The following is a 19,598-nucleotide window of genomic DNA, read 5'->3' on the forward strand; positions in this document are numbered from 1 at the left end:
CAGTGAGAATGAGTCCTCTGAATCCACAACTTCTTCATCATCAAATAATTAAAAGGATTACCACCTATCTGTACCATATAATGCAAGACAAAACGAAAGGGCACGTCGAAAAGAATGCACTCGAAAGAATTTCCAAGATTGTGAACAATCCACTCTTTGCAACCAACAAGGTTGAATTTGATTTAATAGTTACAGCGAGTGGAAATTGGGAAACCTATTCCAAAAAGTTTCTTGACATCATTGGGTCATATTCAAGAGTGGAAAACAAACCAGTATTGTACAGCATTGGGAGAGAATTCTTTTTTGACAAAAGAGATGCCACTGCAAGTTTGAACGGTTATTTGTATCAAGTGGATTTGACTGTAAACTATTGGCTTGACACATTACGTGATGAGAATAGTGACAAGTGCGTGATGCTCGAGTTTGGAGAGGACATTGCTGTTTTGCCGATTCAGTCTGTTTTGGATATTGAACGCTTTTCTGGAAAAAGTGAGCCACAACGTAATTCCATCACTGATGATTCTCTATCAACACCTCTCTTGATATTTGAACAAGCAAAATTGTACAAGAAACCAATACCTTTTAACTCTGACTGTATTTGTGACATTTTATTCAATTATTACACAACTATCTCTAGCCACTCAAGCAAACATTATCTATCGATTTACCACTAATTTTAAGAGTTTTTGCGAACAAGATTGGAATGCCGCGGTATCATTCCTTTCTCGAGTTGAATTTATAGAGAAGATGACCTGTGAAAAAGTTGCACAGTCAATAGAGGAAAAGCTTTCCAAATATTATGCTTGCAGAAATTTTAAAACCCTCAGCAATTGTTTGTATGGGTTTGTGAAATCTCAATTACTAGAACAAGGTATTTCATCAAATGGTAAATTCTCGAAATCCATGATGTTAGATCAAACCAAGTTGAAAGAAGTGATCAGTTCCATTATAATGGATTTTTCTTCTCCATAGCAAGACTATCATCCCTCCGGGTTGCAGGATGGATTTGTTCGTCAACTCCTGTCTGTTGGTGGAACAGTGAACTTGAAGCTTCAATTTCAAGATTTTTCTTTGCCAGCGTTAAGCCAGCTCTCTACAGAAACTTTTTTTTTTGCAGGGACATAAATCGTGTCCTCGAAGCCCGAGAGTGCACTTTCGCTGGCTGTCTTGCTATGTAAAATTGAGGTAAAGAAGCTGTCAGGCGCCAAAAGAAAATGTCAGTTAAAAAATTAAAAATTTTTATCAGAACAACAAATTGGCCTCTTCACATACAGCACCTCCGATCACGAACAGGGACACTACAACATAAGAACCCCAGTAACGTACAGGTGGGAGTGACAGGTAACGAGATCTCTCAAAGCCAGGAGAAAAAAATTGGCTGGACGGGAAATTTAATTTTTTTTTTCTCGATACCACCTCTGTATACGTTTATGTTGTAGTGAAAGATTTTATCATCAAACCGTTGATGGCACTCAAACAAAACCTCACCTTATTATACCTTATTATGCAATAATTATAACTATTACAAAATTAAAATAATATTTAATAATGATTACAAAAAACGTCTACTTGGATTGGCTGTTAGTTGCATTCTTGTTCTTTTTCAATGTAGTAATCTTGAATGTAGTCAGAGCTTCCTTTCTTAATTGTTTTTGGAATTGAACCGATTGCACAAATCGAGCATGAGTGTCGAGCATGAGAATACAAATTTCGTTTTCGACGCCATCGAAAATACCGTCAGCCAAATGTTCATTTTGACCAGTGGCAAAGAAATCTAAATGTTCCTTCACACGATCGATCATTTGCTTATTAAGATTGACAGAGTGTTCTCCATTAACTTCCAAAAAGTCACTATAAATCTCAAATGCAATTTCATACTTCTTCTTTTCAATATTAATAAGATCTTTTTCAGTGAATCCCTTCTTCTTCTTTTTAGGTTGTTCCACACTAAGTCCTCCTTCTGAGGTTGCATCTGAGGTTGTTTGATCATTGTCATAGAGATAGACTTGAATCTCAAAACTTCGTTCACACAACTTTTTGTAATCGGTAATCTTATCCAAAAGTAAAAAGTTTTCCAAGCTCAACTCTTGCTTGCAGTGTGCCTTGAACAATTCTCTGAGTTTGTTATCCTTCATGGTGTCCATCAACAAGTGTGCCTTAACCTTTTGTAATTTCTTGGTATTCACAGAGTCCTTTCTCAAACTCAAACCAATAGAAGCCACCACCGTTGGGATGACCACCAATAATGATACACAAATCACAACCAATGAAATGGTGGTCACAAGTAATGAGTAGTTGGATCCTTCATCTCTCTTTGATTTCACATAATTCACCATGGGTTGAAACTCTACTGAATATCCTTCCAAATTAAATTTATAGACATCTGATTCGATCAATGTCATTGCTGTTGAGTAATTTCCAGTACCGGCCAATGCCAATGCAGCAAATTCTGTAGCCACTGCTTTGGAAGTTCTCAATTCCATAACAGAAATATTATGAGAGACTGTATATTGGAGACTTGGAGGTACTCTTTTTTGTACTGATTGAGCATTGGCTGTGAACTTTTTCTGCCAATCGTAATATCTTGCAGAATAATTGGCTGTAATGACAGGATTAGAGTTTGAAAAAACAGCAGCTCTACAACTAGCAACCATCATTTCTCTATAATAGGAAGTATCGGTATCGAGTCCAAACCAATTAGTGCTGTAATCGGATTGTGTGAGATATCCAGCAAGAATTAAACCTCCCAATACAAGGAATGCGATCAAGTTGACAATGAGTGACATTAAACTCAACACTTTCAACCAACTCAACTCAAAAGTTCCACATCGTGTGTGAATTCGAATGGCATCTGAACCAGTGGCAGAACCAGATCTTCCACTTGATCCAGAACGTTTGGTTTTTGATGAAGTTGCAGCACTCTTATTACTTTTTGTTTCAATATCTTTCACATTGACTGAATGATGATCATGAGGAGGATGATGACCCATTCCAGCACCTCCAGGAGATTGAACATCATCAGAAGCATCATCAGAGGAGAGGGCATCACTATTTTCACGAATGGTTGTATGTTTGGTGCCACCACTTTGAGAAATGGAATTGGTTCTATTTTGAAGATACAATGAACCACCAATGAATGAACCACTACTGTGATGAGGAGAAGTGGAAGCGAGTGGTGGATGTTGGAATGCTTGTTGTTGTGGATGAGGTGGTTGTTGAGAAGATAGACCATGATTCAACAACAAATTCACTTGTGAAGTACTTGACGTATTGGAGTCAGAGATGGTTCCTGGACTAGCGTCACCTGTGAGCGAGCTTTGTGAGGAGGAAGCACCGTAATTGACATTTAAGAAGGAAAGACCTGACGAGGGTGGTAATTGTTTGAGTTCAACCACATTGGAGTTGTTGTTGTTGTTATCTGAAGATGACGATGATGCCTCGTGTGTCATTTTGAATCTCTTCTTGGAGTCAATCGAAAGAGAGGTGAGAATACAAGAGAATGTTGTTGTAGTACAGGTTTGGAGAGTGGGTGGTGTTGGTTGTGAATGCCAATGAGGATTGGAGGTGTCAACAAGAGAGTTGTTGTTGTTTTGTTTTTTTGGAAGTGTGTTGGCGGAAGAAGAGATTCATGACGTTCCGAGTGATCCATGAATCTGCGTCCATTTGTGTTTGTTAGTGGGGGAGGAGTCTCGTGGACTGGTTAAATGTGTTGGAAAATGGAGAACGAGAACCAAAACGATCGTGTGAATCCATTTGTGAATTTTTTAGTAATTAATGGATATAAAAGGATAAAGCAGTACCGCTTTAGAACTTTTTTGAAGAGTTTGGAAGAGGTGCTACGCAGATGGTGTTGACAGTCGGATTGTTGTTTGAGGTGAATGGCAGACTGTTGTGTGATTTTTAATGTCCTAATTATCAGGAGAGTGACAATTTCAGATGAAGGAAGGAAATCATTTTCACTCAACAAAGTGTTCAAATACAAAAAAGTGAGGATTGGATTAGTCCCGGATTGGCCTTGGACTGTAAGAAGACCTCTTTTACAGTTGTTGTTCAGTTTCGGAATTGTTCTTTGTCTTCTGTATTTTGGGTGATGTGAACTTTCGATCTTACAACCACTGTACAGTCCTCCCGAAGAGGAAAAACGAAACCAGTAAACGTGAACGACGTTTCGAGAGGATGAAATTACATTTCAGGTTTTCATGGAGATAGATTATTGCTTACTGAAATAGGTCAATCATTATTATTGTTTAGAAGGGAGAATGCGAGGAATGTTGAGTTTTGTTATTGACATGATGAGTCTCATAGTTGTATTCAGCAACGTAATGACGCATTGAGCAGAGAACCGATCATTACTTGAACTTTCACTCGCATAATTGAACGATGACCTGCTTTTGTGTTTAGCCATAAGTGACCTTTCTAAACAACGGAGTCCAACGATCTGAAAGAGGAAAGGCCGAAAATGCTGTTTCTGGTTCACATTAATAGCCAACGTGATCAAAATATTACTTCTTCTTCTTGGTTTGTTTGTTTTGTGGTTGTTTTGAAGGGTTTGGTGTTTGTGGAGTGTTTTCACAACAATGCTGTTTGTGATTACTCCAATCAAATTTCTGACATTCCACACTACAATAATAGACACTCTTACAACGAGAGCATCTTTTAGTGGCATCCACTTTTCCACAGGCACGACATTTGATTTTCACAGCATTAGCATTGACATCATGAATATTCGATTGAGATTGTGCATCTCTCTGAAACAAAGCCTCCATCTTTTCATAGATGGTTTCACCACCTTCCACTTTTGCTAATTCAGCATCAATAAAATCTTTCTTCTCACTTTCATGAATAAGATCCAAATTCAGTTTTCCTCCTTCCAAGAATACTTGTTTCTCTTCTTGAATGACTAAATTTTCTTTTGAAAATGTGTTCCAAATCGATGTGAAAAACGAAATGAATTTTGCGTGATTTAAGGATAACATGGAATAGGAAGCTCTTAATGAAACTTCTGGATGTGTGGCAAGTAAGGGAGCAACCTTATTGAGAATAGTACTTTTCGTGGGAGGTTTCTTTCCATCTTTCTTTCGTTTTAGAAGGTACTTGGCAAAGATTTTTGATATGTCTTGATAGGTTGTGAAGCGTGGCACGAGACGAAGTGCCATTCTACTCTTTGTATTTTCTAAAATGATGCTAATTGCTTCAACTAATCCTTGTCTTTTGTAAACGTCAAGAATTCTAGCTTCAGGTAAAACTCCTTGTCCACTAAAATATAAAGATCGATCTATAAATGCTTGAATGAATGGAATTTCAATAGATTTGATTTCAATCTTATTCCATTTCACAATTCTATCGTACATGAATGTAGCTAAATCTTTACGTCCATATGCCTTAAAGAAAATGGCTGTGAATGCAAATAGATTGGAGAGAAAGAGTTTGGCAGCAGGAACATGATCGACCACTTCACATGAAGATACAATCCAATCCATTACTTTTAACGTAGGTGCTGGAATGACATCGTAATCACTTCCCAGTATACATTAAGATTGGTCTCAAAGGATTTAGGTTGGAATCCAAAATTCTCCTGATTTCCTGTATCAAAGTAAAAGTTATGACAAAAAGTTTTACATAAGAGCTCTCTGAAAAATGGATAATTAAATGTGTGATTGTTGTCGCTGGGCATTGGTTGTGTGGAGGTAGCCATTGAGTCAACTTTTAAATCAGAAAGACAATTAAGAAGAGATTCATGGGACGTTGTTGGATCATTCTTTGCCATTGCAGGATTTCCAAGGTCAGGGCGATTCAAAGTTTTTCTCATAAATCCAATGCAAATATCTTCAATTTCCTCTAAATTTAGAAAATTTAAGCGTCTCAAGAATGCTGTAATGAATCAAGCAAGCAGCCACATCATCTGGGCAAATGCAAAATGGGACATACCACTTAAAAGTTGGTGGTAGCCGATAGGGTGTATATTGCTCCATGATTCCAGTTTGCAAATATCCTTCGAGAAAGTTGTCTATTTCTGTTGCCGTCGGAAACGGCTGAAAAATTGTGTCTCTAATGACTTGATTGCAAACAGAAATGAGGAATGAAGAAAACATGAAACCTAACGGAGAAAATCGGTCACACCGAATTAATTTGTACATGTCAAATCCTTCGGCAGCTGTCAAGATGAATTTTCCTTCCATGGCCTTCAAATGATTTGTTTTTTTGATTTTCTGGTTCAAAGTTGGTGGAACTGGATCCATCCATTCAGACTTGAAGTGTAAATGAGTGGTGAAAAGAGATTTTCTCTTATCAATACTGTTCAACAATGCTTGGTGTGCATTGAATTTGCTCTCAAAAAAAATCTCTCCTTTTCAAGAGATTGCATCCAACTTCTAGCAGTAAAGGCCATTGTCGCATGTGAAGAGTAATTCTTAATCACTATTGGTTCTGATTCAATTTGAAAGAGATAATGAGAAAAGCCCAAACAATACATGATCACTCTCAAGTTAGGAGTCCATAGCTGCAGCTGCTCTGAGAACATTCATGTGAGGAAGTTTGACCTTATTCGCGTCGTTGCATAAATCACATTGAGAACGAATTGTGAAACAAAGATCTGGTAAAAAACATTCTGCAAGACATCCAAATTCATCACTAATAAACGCTCCATTGGCAATGAATCGACATTGGATCGAGCTTAATTGTTGTCTCTCATTGTTCAACTCAGCCATTGAAAAAAAGAATTTCCAATCTTGGAATAGTTTTTGCATGCAGTTGAGAGTTTCTTGTTGCATATCTGAGCAATGATGAGAGTGGGCAAATACGTTAGCCATAATATTCATAATCATATCCTTCATGCCATGTTGTTGATATAATTCCTTGAGCGCTTCATAACAAACTGGATTTGAAAAGATTTGTAAAGCAAGTTCCTTCATTTCTGAAATGGAATTGAGGGCTTGAAGTTTTTCATCACATTGTGTCGAATTGGAGAGGACATCCACGAAAGAGCTCATCATTTCATTAGGGGATTGAGCATCTATGTGACCACTTTTTGGTGTAAACTCTTCATCGTCGATCGAGAGACATTTCGAGTTGAGCTTTTTCTTCTTTTTGAATGCATGGATTTCCTTTCGAAAATATAAATGTTTTTCCCTAACTTTCAACCATTCCTTTTGCATCATTCTTGTGAAGCAATTGACACACCACACTAAATAATACAAGCCATCCCCGTGATCAATGTCTTGTTCATAAAATTTGTTGACCACATCAATGAGAGGTTGCATAATTTGAAGAGAGGTGCAATCATTTGGTTGTTGCAAACTCAATTCCAATATTTTCTTCAAATTTCCTTGTGAACAGCACAAAAATTCAAATATGGAAATAAATTGTTCGATATTCAATACCACAGCATCAAATACCTTCAAGATATCATCTGCATCGGAAGAAATAATTTTCGAACGAAACGTGGCATCCGTTTGAATCATCGTGTTCACCGCTTCATTTCTTTCTTTGATATTTGCAACATGTTCCAACCAAAACAAAAACTCTTTCACATTCGGTTCAATCTCTTGTTTCACAAATTCCGTGAAAGAGGTCATCACATCAGCCACATCTTTTCGAATTTGTTCATTGGTGAGAGTATTGGGAAGAGTTTTGAGTGCCTTCTTTCTTTGAAAATTCCGAGTCGTCAAAGTGCACCTTGTAACCTGCCAAGTCGAACACTTTCATTGTAGTTTTTTTTGTGAAAGAAAAAGCACAATTCTTTTTGGCGGGGGCGGTAGAACTTGGCGCGCGGATTGAATTTTCACCTGTTTTCATTATAATGCCAAATTCAAAAAACAACAGGTAATGACAAGAACTCAATAAGAGGATGAAGGGTGAATGAATAAAAGAAAGTAAAACACAACTTGTTTCAAAGAAAGTCAAGCATGGGACTGGATTGTGTGATATTTTCTAATTTATTTGATTAAGTATTTAATCATCCAAGGATGCAATAAGCAAGTAACTCGCTAACACAGAGCACAATACTCACCATCATGTTCATTTCAAAGGGTTCATGAGGGTTGGCTGTTGATTAGATGTTAGAGAGACACTCGTTCCCTGTTGTTGAGTCGAGGTAGTAGTATTATTATCCCCACTGTAATATTGTTTGATTAGATCTTGTTGATTCTCTGTTTGTGAAAATGCAAAACCACGATAGTCCACTTTGGCAATGGATGTGAAAATTTTCTTAATTTCTTGCAATTCGATTCGGTTGAATTTTTTCTTCTTCTTCAATTTAACAGGAAGGCCTTCTTCAAATGGGAAGAATTCCATAATATCTTCACGTGACTTCTTCTTGTGATGTTTTTGAATGTCATAATAGAGTTTTCGTGATTGAGCTCGAAGCCACAATTTCCAGAAAATGTCACGAATGCAACAAATAAATGTCACAGCAAGTAAAACAAGCCAAAATTGAGGTGCAAATAAAATTCTAAATCGTTGAATAATGTCATAAAACTCCTTAACAATAGGAACTGGTTGTGGATAAATGTAATAAATAGAACCGTAAACAAAGATGAATGCTGGCCAAAGAGCAAGAGTTCCAGCATACATGAGAACTGTAAGCCACGTCCAAGAGGAAGTTTCAATACAGAGTTTCAATGTAATTACAGACAAAACACAAGAATAAACCGCAATACCAATCGTTTGAGTGTCAATTTCTTGACCGTCAAGGAATGTGGTTCCTACCAAGGCAAAGTATGGAACAAAGAAGCAAACCACTGATTGGAAAATGGAATTGATGACCCAGTAAATAAAGACTCTTGGATTGAACTGTACATGTGTAAGAAATGAAAAATGCATGTGAATGAATAGCAATAATTGATAGAAAACATGATGAATCACATCCATGAATAATTCTTTCACTACTTACAAATCGGTTCTTTTGACCTTGGAAATATAATTCTGGGAATTTTTCGGCAGCTGATGCAGGTACATCTCTGTCAATGACTGCAAGAGTAATAATTGGAATTCCTGAAAAGACTAAATTGTAAAGTGCTATCGTCCATTTGTCATGTAATGTCGTTCCGCTGAAACCATTAATGAAAATAAACCACAATTGTGTCAAAAAGAAGACAGTATTCTTGTAGAAACAATAGAGAACTAATTTGGAGACTCTTCTGTAAGACCATCTTCCATGTACAAGTAGTAATCGTTTCAAGAATCTAAATTGGCCAATTGCATAATCTGAAGCATTCACTGCTTGGAGACCTTCAACTCCACTGATACCAATGCCAACATGAGCACTTTGAATCATGGCCACGTCGTTGGCTCCATCTCCAATGGCCAAAGTATTACCAGAGACGTTTTGCTTAATTAACAGAACAACATCTGATTTTTGCTTTGGCGAAACTCTGCAACAAATGACACTCTTACATTTGATAGAAAGTAAGAGGAATAAATTTTTGAGAATTGGATCCTCTAAAATGTGAATTAAACGTTCACCATCGACTACTAAGCCAAGCGCATCGTGTGAAATGTTGTTCGTATTGGCAGTATTGATACTTTTTTCTAAAAAGTCCTTAATGACATCATTGGTGTGACCTTCGACCACCAACAGAGTCATACCTGAGTTCAACAAGTCACATGCAAATCCAATGTTAATGGCTGTTTCGAGCTTGTCTCCAGTCAGTACCCAAATGCTAATACCTGCTTTTCTCAACTCGTAAATAGTGTCACCGACACCTTCTTGAAGTTTATCTTCAATTCCTGTGCTGCCGACGAGAAGTAAATTTTTCTCAATTCTCGCTGCTACCTCTTCAACTTTTCGGGTTCTGTCTTCGAGTGAAGTTTTTGCTTCCTCATAATCTCTGTGCCATTGAGCATATTCTTCTTCATCAAGATATGCTTTTGCGCAACAAAGAGTTCTAAGACCTTCTTCTCCAAATTGATCCAAGTGTTTCAATGTCACATCCATGTACTCTTGGTTTGGAGCCAATAAGGGATAAATGACAGAGTCTGCCCCCTTTGTTAAAATTAATAATTGACCTTCCGTATTTCGTACAATGACAGATTGTCTCTTTCTGTCACTGGAAAATTCGATAATGTCCAATATTTGGTATAATTGTTCCTCTCCCAGAATTGTAAATGTCACATCATTTGGTGATCTAGCGATGAATTCAACGCCCAAATATTTAGCTGCCTTAACAAGTGCTGCTTCGTCAGGACTGCTGGCTTGGTAAACAATTTCTCCATTCTTTCCAGACCTTTCAGGAATGACAGTATGACATACAGCCAACAAGATTAAGAAATCTAAAATTTCGTCCTTCTTGGGACTATTTTTCCATGCTCCATCCATTAATCGTTCGTCGTAAAATTGAAAGTTTGGATTATTCTTTGCACTGAGAGGTCTATTATCTTCGAGTATTTTACCTTCTCTTTTTGCAGCAGCTTTAGCAATTTCTGTGATACCAGAACCATAGATTTCTCCTGCGATTGAGCATTTCAAAACTATTTAGTGAGGATTTGTCAAGTTCAAAAAATTCAAAAAATTTGCATCAACTTCATATACTTACAGTCCATCTTGTTTTGTGTAAGGGTTCCAGTCTTATCACTGAAAATATATTGAATAGCTCCCAAATCTTCGTTCAGTGCAGAGGATCGTACCATGGCTGGAGTATCTGTATCTTCGTGATACATGGCCAAATCCTTGCTAATCATGATACCTTGAACTAACTTGGCAGCTTCAATAGAGACATACAAAGAAATTGGAATCAAGTTGCTCAATAACACTAGAATGGTGAAAAATCCTTTGAATCCTGACCATGCCAAATAATCTGCATCGATCACTACTCCAGTAAATAAATACCAAGCTTTTTTGTTTTGTGCAGTCCAAATTATGAGACCAATGTCACATGCAATGACAAGTAAAAGTTCAATAGCGAGCATGATAAAAACAAGTCGATTGGTCATTCTTTCGATCTTGCTTGTTTTGTGTGGAGTCTCCTTAGTATTCATCATGAGTTTGGTATCATGTCCTGTAAAAACAGCAACGCCAATCACAAAGTCTGTATTTCTAAGAGAAGAACCCCGAAGGCAAATTTGTTCTGGATCTATTGCCAACTTTTTTCCAGTACTCAATACCAAAGTTCCTTCAAATTTATACAATCTATTGTTTGGCTTTTCACATTCTAAAATTGATTTTAAACTTTTGAGATTATCAGGCGTAGATAAATAAGTTGTTTCATGCTTGCATCTCTTAATTTTCAAATTTGTCTCACTATATATAACGAAAATTGAGAATATTCACAAAGATAGTCCAATACAATTTACACAGAGATTAAAAAAACAACTACTTACCCATCCAAACTCGATGTTTCCACATAACATATACCTTGATGTTCACTCGAGGATAGTAAAACAATGTCACAAGGGAATGCTTCCTTGTTACAAACTTTCACAATATCTCCTGTTTTCACGTCCTTCCAAAATATTTCAACAAATTGCCCATCTCTCAATACTCTTGTGGGTTTGTTGTTCGTTTCCCTGTCAGAGACTCTTCTTTTAATGTCTTCATAAGCGTCCTTACACATGGTACAAATCAGTACTAATGTTTGGATTGACATTGGATCAACATAAGATGAACAAAAGTTGAACACACAAGAACATACCAAAACAGAGAGGAATAAAAGCAGTGAATTGTCCAGTTGGTGACAATCCAGGAATAGTTTGTAGTAAAGCCATAAATAAAAAGTCTATAATCATGATTTCATTTGAAAAATCGTCAAAAATTCAATAATTGCGACATCGACTCTGAAACTTACAGCAATTAGCGAATCTATGAAACTGTTGATATAAATTCTTGAATAAAAAATTATAAAATGTATATTTGGTGGTCTTGATGGAATTGTCACAAAATCCGTACTTGACGTTTGCCATTTCATCGTTCACAAATACAAGTCTCGTTTTTTCGGGATCATGTTGCTGTTGAACGTCATAAATATTAAATGCTCCTCTAGAAGAGTCGTTAAATAGACTTGAGACGCTTCCAGAAGCCACATTATTAATTGTAGAACTTCCGGTATCCATTAGTGATGTATTTTCATCGGGAGACTAAGGATATTAATAAATATTGGTATCCGTAATATTGTGCACAAGTCAACGGCCAGCACAATGAGAGTGGGTAAGAGTATTTTTGTTTTGTTGTTGATGTGTGTCAAGTGTCCATCCAAAATGCCAGCAAAAATAAAACGGGTAACATGCACAAATATGGTAATAAGAAATGCCGCAATTTTTAAACAATAACAACACAATAGTTATGTTATAATATACAATATTATTCAATCATCTTCATGTGGAATATTAATTCAAATGTGAGACCATACCTTTCTTCGAAATAATTTCTTTAAAAACATTTTGTCAATAAAATGTGTTCGTTTCAATAAATTTAATGAAAGTTCGGAGTGGTGGTTCGATCGTCCTCAATAGAGATGATGAGTTCAAAGCACGATGGAAGTGAGAATTTAAACACTTTTTTCAAATAATATTGTATACGTTTGTAAAGCGAATCTCTTTGATATCGGAAGATAATGAGAAGCAAGAAAGGATTCTTGTTATCCAACAACAAAGAGGTGTGAATAATAAATAGCGAGAATATATGTCGATGATCACTACTGATACGTGAGGAGGAGGAGGAGAGCGCACCAACTTCTCAACAATGAGAATCCACAATCAAAATAATTCGTGTTTCAGTGTTGTGCACAACGTGCAGTCGCGTTCGTTTTGAATTTTTTGTGTGTTGAGTTGTGGTCGTGAACATGGGAGAATATCACAATGCTGCTGCTCCTCTGGATGACAGCTTGTAGATTAATTTGGATCTTTAATGTTGTTGGAATCGTCGAAGGATGACCGATTTAAGACTCTATTTAATGATCTATTTTCATTCTAATATGATTGAATTAATAATCAGGACAATAGGGAGGAATGATCAATGAGATGATTTTAGAACTTTCAAAAACCAAATATTTAAATATCCTCAATGAAATTTTTAGATTTTCTCACGTTTTAACGTTGTGAATGATGTTTGAGGGGAGGTCTAAAATGGATAATGGTTGTCATGGTTTCAAAAAAGTCAACTGTCGATCGTTTGCAACCATCATTTCAAAACAAATCCAAAAAAATGTCTCAAGTTGATCTTATCGGAGCATCACATTCAGTCTCAACAACTGGTACAGCTGCTGCCACAGCTGTACAATCACCTCTCGGTGGTCGTGTGAAAAAGAGTGGCAAACTCGTCATGGAAAACCCAAAAAAGAAATTCTTTCAAAAGTCAAGTTATAAGAGATTTGTGGTGTTGACTTCTAAAAAGATTTTATGTTTTAAAGATAGTGAGGTAAGTGTGCGAACGAATGATCTTTAATTTCATCATCATCATATGTTCAACACTAGAAAGTTGAAAAGAAACCCGAAGATAAGATTCCATTGAGCAGATTTTCTGCCATTGTAGATATTGATAATCACAAGGGAATGCGTAAGTAGTAATATTGACAATATTTCTTTCGGAAGATTGATTGACTCAATCGGTTTCATGTTTCTTCTTCTCATATATTGGTCACAACGAACAAAACATGGCCATCATGACCACTCAATTATCTCTCCTCCAAACCTTTATTGTCTTGCAGAAAATTCCTTTGGTATTCGAACTGCTCTTCCCTCTAACAGTCCCTATCTCGATCAAGAGAGTGTAGCATCGAACAATGATGATTCACCAACATCTTCAAGTTGTAACAAAACATTTTGGTTCTTTGCTGACAATCCCGAAGAACGTAAATCATGGATTGATACCATTACCAATATCATTGAAGAATTGAAAGAGTCACAAACTCATCTCCATCTTAAAGTTGTGAAATTGATCGAACAACAAAATTACAATGACGTTCGACAATTGATTCTCAATGGAGAATACTCCAAGAACGCCTCTTTACATTTCACAAAAGAAGAAAAGAGTACAGATAGAGGCACCAGAAGTGCTTCGATTGCACCTGGTTTGAGAGAAGAGGACTTGAGCGATGATGAAGATGAAGAACAAGTGTTGACAACTGAAGAAATTCGTCAATTGACTCAAATGGGATATCACGACCGAGACACCATTTTACATATTGCTGTGAAAAATCAAGATTTAAAGCTTGTGAAATTCTTGTTAGAGAGAGATGTCGATTTTAATAAGAGGAATAAGCTCGATCAAACAGCATTGCATTTCATTCCAATCTCAAATGGACCTGGAGTGTTTGATCCCTCTTTAGCAAATCGAAGTGGTAATATGGAAAATTCTGGCATTCCTCAATTGTCATTTACTGGAAGCAATGATAACAGTGCTTCAAATTCTTCACCAAGAAGTGGAGGTGTTTCTCCACGTGGCATTTCTCCTCGTTCTGGTGGTATTTTGAGACCTCGTGACGAGTTGCTTCAAATGATCCTCGAAAAGAAAGAACAAAGAAAGATCAATATTAATCAGTTTGACAAAAATGGAGGTTTCACAGCTCTTAATTTGGCTGCTAGAGAAAATGAAATGGATCTTGTCACCAAGTTGGTCTATGAAAATGCAGATCCAAATTTGGAGAATGATGTGGGGTGGACTCCAATGCATTATGCCATCTATAATCAAAACTTGAGAATGCTTGAAGTGTTGACAAAAAGAGGAGGTGGTAAACTATTGGCATGTTCTAAGAGATTTGTTGAGCCTCATGAAGAAGAAGAGGTTGCTAAATATGGAAATATCAAATTAGAAGATTTGAAAAAGTATGGCAGAATGAGTCCACTCGACATGATTTTGAGCATGTTAGCCAATGCAACTCGGAAGTTGATGAACGCCTCTCTTTTGAACTCTTTCAACGATCGATTGGCCACTCCAGGTTACAAATCGACACCAGTCATTCCAGGATTACAACAAACACAGCCAGCTCAATCCGTTCTCCAAACAATTAACAACAATCCAAGTTTGTCCAAGTTATTGAGCTTGGCAAAAACAATTCTCGCTGACAACACATCCACAAGCCTTTCTTCAGAAGATCTTGAAAATCACTTGAAGCAATTATCCTCCGATGAAAATCTTGATTTATTTATGGATCACTTGTTTGTGGCGATTCAATTTGCTGAGGAGATTTCAGTAGAAAAGTGCAATTTGATCCTCAAAACACTCACTGAAAAGGTTCCAAAAATCGTCTTGTCTCGTTTCGATGTTGGAAGCACAGTTTCTGGCATGCATTCCTCCACCACTTTTATTCACATTGCTATTCGTGCCAAGAACTCTCAAGCACTCACCATTCTCCTCAATAATCCAACATTGAGTGCTGAAGAGTTGAAAAATATTGTCAATGAATGTGAAAAGCGTGCTGCTGATGGAGCTGAGTATACTCCTCTTCATAATGCCATGTTGCATGCTCCTGCACTGACTGGAGTTTTACTTGACTATGGAGCTGATTGTCACAAACGCTCTGGAAAGGATTTACCAATCTTTTTAGCTGTACAATGTAAAGAATTACCTGGAGATGTTGGTGCTCGAATTGTTCAAGCTGCTTTAGATAAGAATGAGGAAGAAGATGTTCTCAACTTTAGCAATAGTTTGGGACAATCTTTATTGTTCTTCGCTTGCCAAAATTCACAACTTGAGCTTGTGAAAAAATTGATCGAAAGAGGTGCCAACAGTGGAGCGATCACCAACGGTAATGAAACTGTCTTGTCTGCAGCTGCCTATGGTGGTAACTTGCAAGTGATGGAATATTTGATTGATGAATTGAAGTTAGATCCAAGTGGAAGCTATGAAGAATTGTACACTGAAAATTCATATCCTCCAATTCATGCAGCAACTAAGAATGGAAATTTGGAAGCTGTGAAATTATTGGTTGAGAAGTATGGTGTTTCTGTGAATCAATCACGACACGACTTACAAATGAGACCAATTCATTTGTGCTCTATTAGTGGAAAATTAGATGTTGCTCAATATCTTGTTGAGAAGGGATGTGACTGCACCGTAACCATCAACACAAGAGAAGATAAATTACTCACTCCTCTCCACTTGGCTGCTGGTTATGGTCATCCTGAAATTGTCAAGTTATTGGTCGAACAAGGAAACTACAATGGACAATTCAAACCAGAAAAGGAAGATTCACCTCTGAAGGTTGATCTTAATTTAATCAAGACACAAAATGGTGTCACATCTCTCGAATTGGCTATGAAACGTGTTCAACTAAATGTTGTCAAATATTTGTGTGAATTGGGAACAGTTTCTGATGAACACACACTTCAACTTGCCATTCAAAGTAACAATTCTGAAATTATTGGATGGGTAGAAAAGAGACTAGGAGGTAATGAAGAAAAGAATAGACATTTGAAAATTGGATCCTTTGATGCCCTAGGATTGAGTGTTACCTCAGCCACTCCAAAGAGCCCTCAACAATAAAGTTTTGTATTTACATATTTACATTTTAATAATACAAACAATAATTCAATAAGTGTATTGTTAGTTCAAACATTAAGAGTAACAATATGTCCTGTCTGTGATCATTGGTGTTGCGCAAATTAATCACCCTTTTCGTTTATTGAGTTTACAACTCAGTCTTCATCGACCTTAGCCTCCTTAGTTTCAATTCTTGGCGAAGATTCAGTGGAGGATACTGTCAAGGCATTGTTCTTATTTAAAGGGGCAACTTTGGAAGATTTTGGAGAATTTTCCAAAAAGCTTTCAAAGTCCTTACTTGCCTCCAAAACTTGAGAAAAACTTTTTCTACATCTCAAAAAGAAAGCTTGAAGTTGTGACATGCAGAAGGTATGATTTTTCAACTGATTCCACAATAACTCTCCCTTCTCTTCGGTGAACTCATTTGGAAAGAAATTTCTTGCAAGTTTCTTACATTGATATTTGGTGGCATGACCATAATAGATTCTTCGATCCACTCGTCCATTTCTAATTAAGGAAGGAGGTAATTTCTCCTTATAATTAGTGGTCATAAAGACAATTCTCGATTCTTGTGAAGTAATACCATCCAAACAATTCAACAAACATGAGAAGGTAGTTCTTGATGAATCTGAAAAATTAGAATTCTCACTTTTTTCTTTGTCTACTTTAGGAAATGCAGAATCGATATCTTCCAAAACAATCATGCAATTGGCAGGAGCATTCGTAAACAATGAAACCAAATAATCATCTGTTAAGTTCTTTGCTCCCAAATTCAATACACAAATATCCAAATTGAGACAAGCAGCAATGGCCATAATGGTGGAAGTTTTTCCACTTCCAGGTTCTCCATACAGCAAATAACCTCTTCGATAAGGAATTCCTCTTTCCTTATACCATTGACGTCCATTTAAAAATTCACAAATATCAGAATGCAACTCTTCAAAAACACCTTCGTCCAAAATCACAGTGTTCACTTCACGTTTTTCCTTAATAGTGGCAAGGGCCCATGATTGATAATAGGCTGTGAAAATTTTTGTCTTTTCACGAGTCAATAACGTGTGAACATAGAAACAATCGCGGAGAAGTTCGGTAAACATGGAAAAGGCAGTTGTTGAATGAGATGGTTCCAAATGTTTCTTATCCTCCAAAAGGTGGTTCTTGTGGTGATTGGATGCATTCTCATTATGAAATGATTCTGAACTCTCTTTAGGTTGTGACTCGATCGAAGCAAGATTATTCCATGTCAAAAATTCCTTTTTAAATCCTGCTCTTAATAACATGTCATTCACATGATGTGAATTGGTGACATTATCCACGCATGGATACAAGAATCGAATCCACATATTCATCCATGAATATCTTGGTTTCCAAATAGTAATAAATTCCTTTTCTCTCACTTCATTCACAGTATTCTGAACAGTCATTTGTAAATAAATCACATAAGGTTGAGAATTCACATAAATGACATGATAGCCATACGAAGGAACAAAATTCACCTTCTTTTCAAAATTCTTTAAGGTTTCATTCAAATTTTGCAAGGAGCAGGAATCGTCGTTGCGATCACTTGTGGATCGATGAATCAACGAGACAGCTCCATTAATTTTCAGAGACTGTTTGTAGGGTTTAATTTGAGAACTTCCACTCAAAGTGTAAGGATGATAGGAAAACCATGAATTGAACCACATGAATTCTTCATCCTTATCAGAAAGGGAGAGTTGAAAAAAGAGAATACGAATCAAAACGGTTTCCAAACTTAATTTCAAAGAATAAAGCATGAAGGAACTCAATGCACCAACCACAAGAGCCAACAAACTCAGAAAGAGTGAGTGAGTGTTGAAAAGTTCAGCTGTGAAGGAAGAGGGTGGAGCTCTTGTTCCTCCTTTTTGTTCCGAGAGTTCACCAAGTGGCCGATCAGTATTACTGAGGCATGCTCCGACATTCAATTCTTCTTTTCCTTGTTTGTTGTTGTGAGAAAGATCTGAACCAAGAACGATCGGGAGGCTCTTTAAAAGAAGAAGAAGGCTCAACACCACCACCACCACTTGGTAGAAGACCGCACGATATCTAGAGATGAAAAGCTTGGAGTGGGGTGCTGCAATTCGTTTGTTCATTGTTGTTTTTTCATATAAAAATCGATTCAACTTTCAAAACTTTCATTGAACTATTTATAGGATTCTTCCTTTTGTGCGAAGTGACACACACTGTGGTGTAACATTCTAAAGAAGAAATACCTTCAATATAAATTGAGTTGAGAGATGTTGTTGTAAATCACTTCAGGATCAAGTTTTCTTATTCGAGTGGCATCCCCAAATCAGGAAACTTGTTGGTTTGATCATGGGTGTGAAATTTAGTTTTGAATTTTCTGTCGTCGTCATTCATGACTTCGAATCACAAGGCGAAAAAATGTCATCCTCATCAGCAGCGAGTTCTTCTGAATTTTATTCCTTCACCGTTCCGGATGCTCAGGGCAATGAAGTCTCCATGTCCGAATACAAGGGAAAAGTACTAATGATTGTGAATGTTGCTTCGTCGTGTGGACTCACTCCACAATATGAAGAGTTGCAACAACTCTACGAAAAGTATAAGGATCAAGGTTTTGAAATTTTGGCCTTTCCGTGCAATCAATTTGCTTTCCAGGAGAGAGGAAGTAATGAAGAGATTTGTCAATTTGCTCGTAAAAAGTTTAATGTTTCATTCAAGATTTTCGCAAAGGTGTGTATGATGTTCTTTTCGCTTTGGGATTTCTTATTATTATATTATTATTTAATCATAAATTAATGTATTATAATATTATTATTTCATATATGAAATTCGTGATCAATATTTTATCAATTTCGATTTTTAAATAAATATTGGCGTTGTTAGACGACTGTCAATGGTAGTGACACTATTCCCTTATACAAATACTTGAAGAAGGAGGGAGAAGGTTACATGTTCAATGCCATCAAGTGGAACTTTACCAAATTCTTAATCACACGAGAGGGTAAAGTGTTGGGTAGATACTCACCCTACACGAAACCATTGGAAATTGAAGAAGATATCAAAAAATTGTTGGAAGAAAAGCCATCTTCAGAGTAAATAAAGTTCACTACAGCTCTTGTCATTTCGCAAGTTCTTTGGAAGGATTGATGACAAACGTACTTGAAAAATGTTTATAGACCCTAAAACGTAATGACAATAAGAAGTC

At 36.7% G+C, this 19,598-nt stretch overlaps 9 protein-coding genes across 9 annotated transcripts in view; 3 read left to right on the plus strand and 6 right to left on the minus strand.

The window, feature by feature from the left end:
* The window catches only part of FDP41_010453 (uncharacterized protein), a gene marked incomplete at both ends in the record, with an annotated part of 600 nt that extends 562 nt beyond the window's left edge, over positions 1–38 (minus strand). Inside the window, one exon of the mRNA XM_044700753.1 lies at positions 1–38. This exon is cut by the window's left edge and continues 562 nt beyond it. Within this exon, the coding sequence (XP_044568101.1) occupies positions 1–38 (38 nt within the window).
* Positions 39–80: 42 nt separating this feature from the next.
* On the plus strand, positions 81–972 carry FDP41_010454 (uncharacterized protein; the record flags this gene model as incomplete). The annotated part of the gene is made up of 2 exons (XM_044700754.1): positions 81–594; positions 638–972. The coding sequence occupies 2 exons, from the start codon at positions 81–83 to the stop codon at positions 970–972; spliced, it is 849 nt and encodes a 282-aa protein (XP_044568102.1).
* A 593-nt stretch (positions 973–1,565) lies between these two features.
* FDP41_010455 (uncharacterized protein) lies at positions 1,566–3,449 on the minus strand (the record flags this gene model as incomplete). Its single annotated transcript, XM_044700755.1, has 1 exon — positions 1,566–3,449. The coding sequence occupies one exon, from the start codon at positions 3,447–3,449 to the stop codon at positions 1,566–1,568; it is 1,884 nt and encodes a 627-aa protein (XP_044568103.1).
* Positions 3,450–4,502: 1,053 nt separating this feature from the next.
* Positions 4,503–6,179, minus strand: FDP41_010456 (uncharacterized protein; the record flags this gene model as incomplete). Its single annotated transcript, XM_044700756.1, has 2 exons — positions 4,503–5,517; positions 5,929–6,179. 2 exons carry the CDS (start codon positions 6,177–6,179, stop codon positions 4,503–4,505), a joined length of 1,266 nt encoding a protein of 421 aa, XP_044568104.1.
* A 306-nt stretch (positions 6,180–6,485) lies between these two features.
* On the minus strand, positions 6,486–7,574 carry FDP41_010457 (uncharacterized protein; the record flags this gene model as incomplete). The annotated part of the gene is made up of 1 exon (XM_044700757.1): positions 6,486–7,574. The coding sequence occupies one exon, from the start codon at positions 7,572–7,574 to the stop codon at positions 6,486–6,488; it is 1,089 nt and encodes a 362-aa protein (XP_044568105.1).
* A 442-nt stretch (positions 7,575–8,016) lies between these two features.
* Positions 8,017–12,371, minus strand: FDP41_010458 (uncharacterized protein; the record flags this gene model as incomplete). The annotated part of the gene is made up of 7 exons (XM_044700758.1): positions 8,017–8,790; positions 8,891–10,467; positions 10,533–11,236; positions 11,317–11,563; positions 11,628–11,711; positions 11,781–12,069; positions 12,342–12,371. The coding sequence occupies 7 exons, from the start codon at positions 12,369–12,371 to the stop codon at positions 8,017–8,019; spliced, it is 3,705 nt and encodes a 1,234-aa protein (XP_044568106.1).
* Positions 12,372–13,135: 764 nt separating this feature from the next.
* FDP41_010459 (uncharacterized protein) lies at positions 13,136–16,414 on the plus strand (the record flags this gene model as incomplete). Its single annotated transcript, XM_044700759.1, has 3 exons — positions 13,136–13,348; positions 13,405–13,486; positions 13,638–16,414. 3 exons carry the CDS (start codon positions 13,136–13,138, stop codon positions 16,412–16,414), a joined length of 3,072 nt encoding a protein of 1,023 aa, XP_044568107.1.
* A 152-nt stretch (positions 16,415–16,566) lies between these two features.
* FDP41_010460 (uncharacterized protein) lies at positions 16,567–18,522 on the minus strand (the record flags this gene model as incomplete). The annotated part of the gene is made up of 1 exon (XM_044700761.1): positions 16,567–18,522. One exon carries the CDS (start codon positions 18,520–18,522, stop codon positions 16,567–16,569), a length of 1,956 nt encoding a protein of 651 aa, XP_044568108.1.
* A 292-nt stretch (positions 18,523–18,814) lies between these two features.
* On the plus strand, positions 18,815–19,489 carry FDP41_010461 (uncharacterized protein; the record flags this gene model as incomplete). The annotated part of the gene is made up of 2 exons (XM_044700762.1): positions 18,815–19,123; positions 19,277–19,489. 2 exons carry the CDS (start codon positions 18,815–18,817, stop codon positions 19,487–19,489), a joined length of 522 nt encoding a protein of 173 aa, XP_044568109.1.
* Between the last annotated feature and the right edge of the window lie 109 nt (positions 19,490–19,598).

Source organism: Naegleria fowleri (assembly GCF_008403515.1).
Source record: "Naegleria fowleri strain ATCC 30894 chromosome Unknown tig6, whole genome shotgun sequence".
In the NCBI taxonomy this organism is placed as follows: domain Eukaryota; phylum Heterolobosea; class Eutetramitea; order Acrasida; family Naegleriidae; genus Naegleria; species Naegleria fowleri.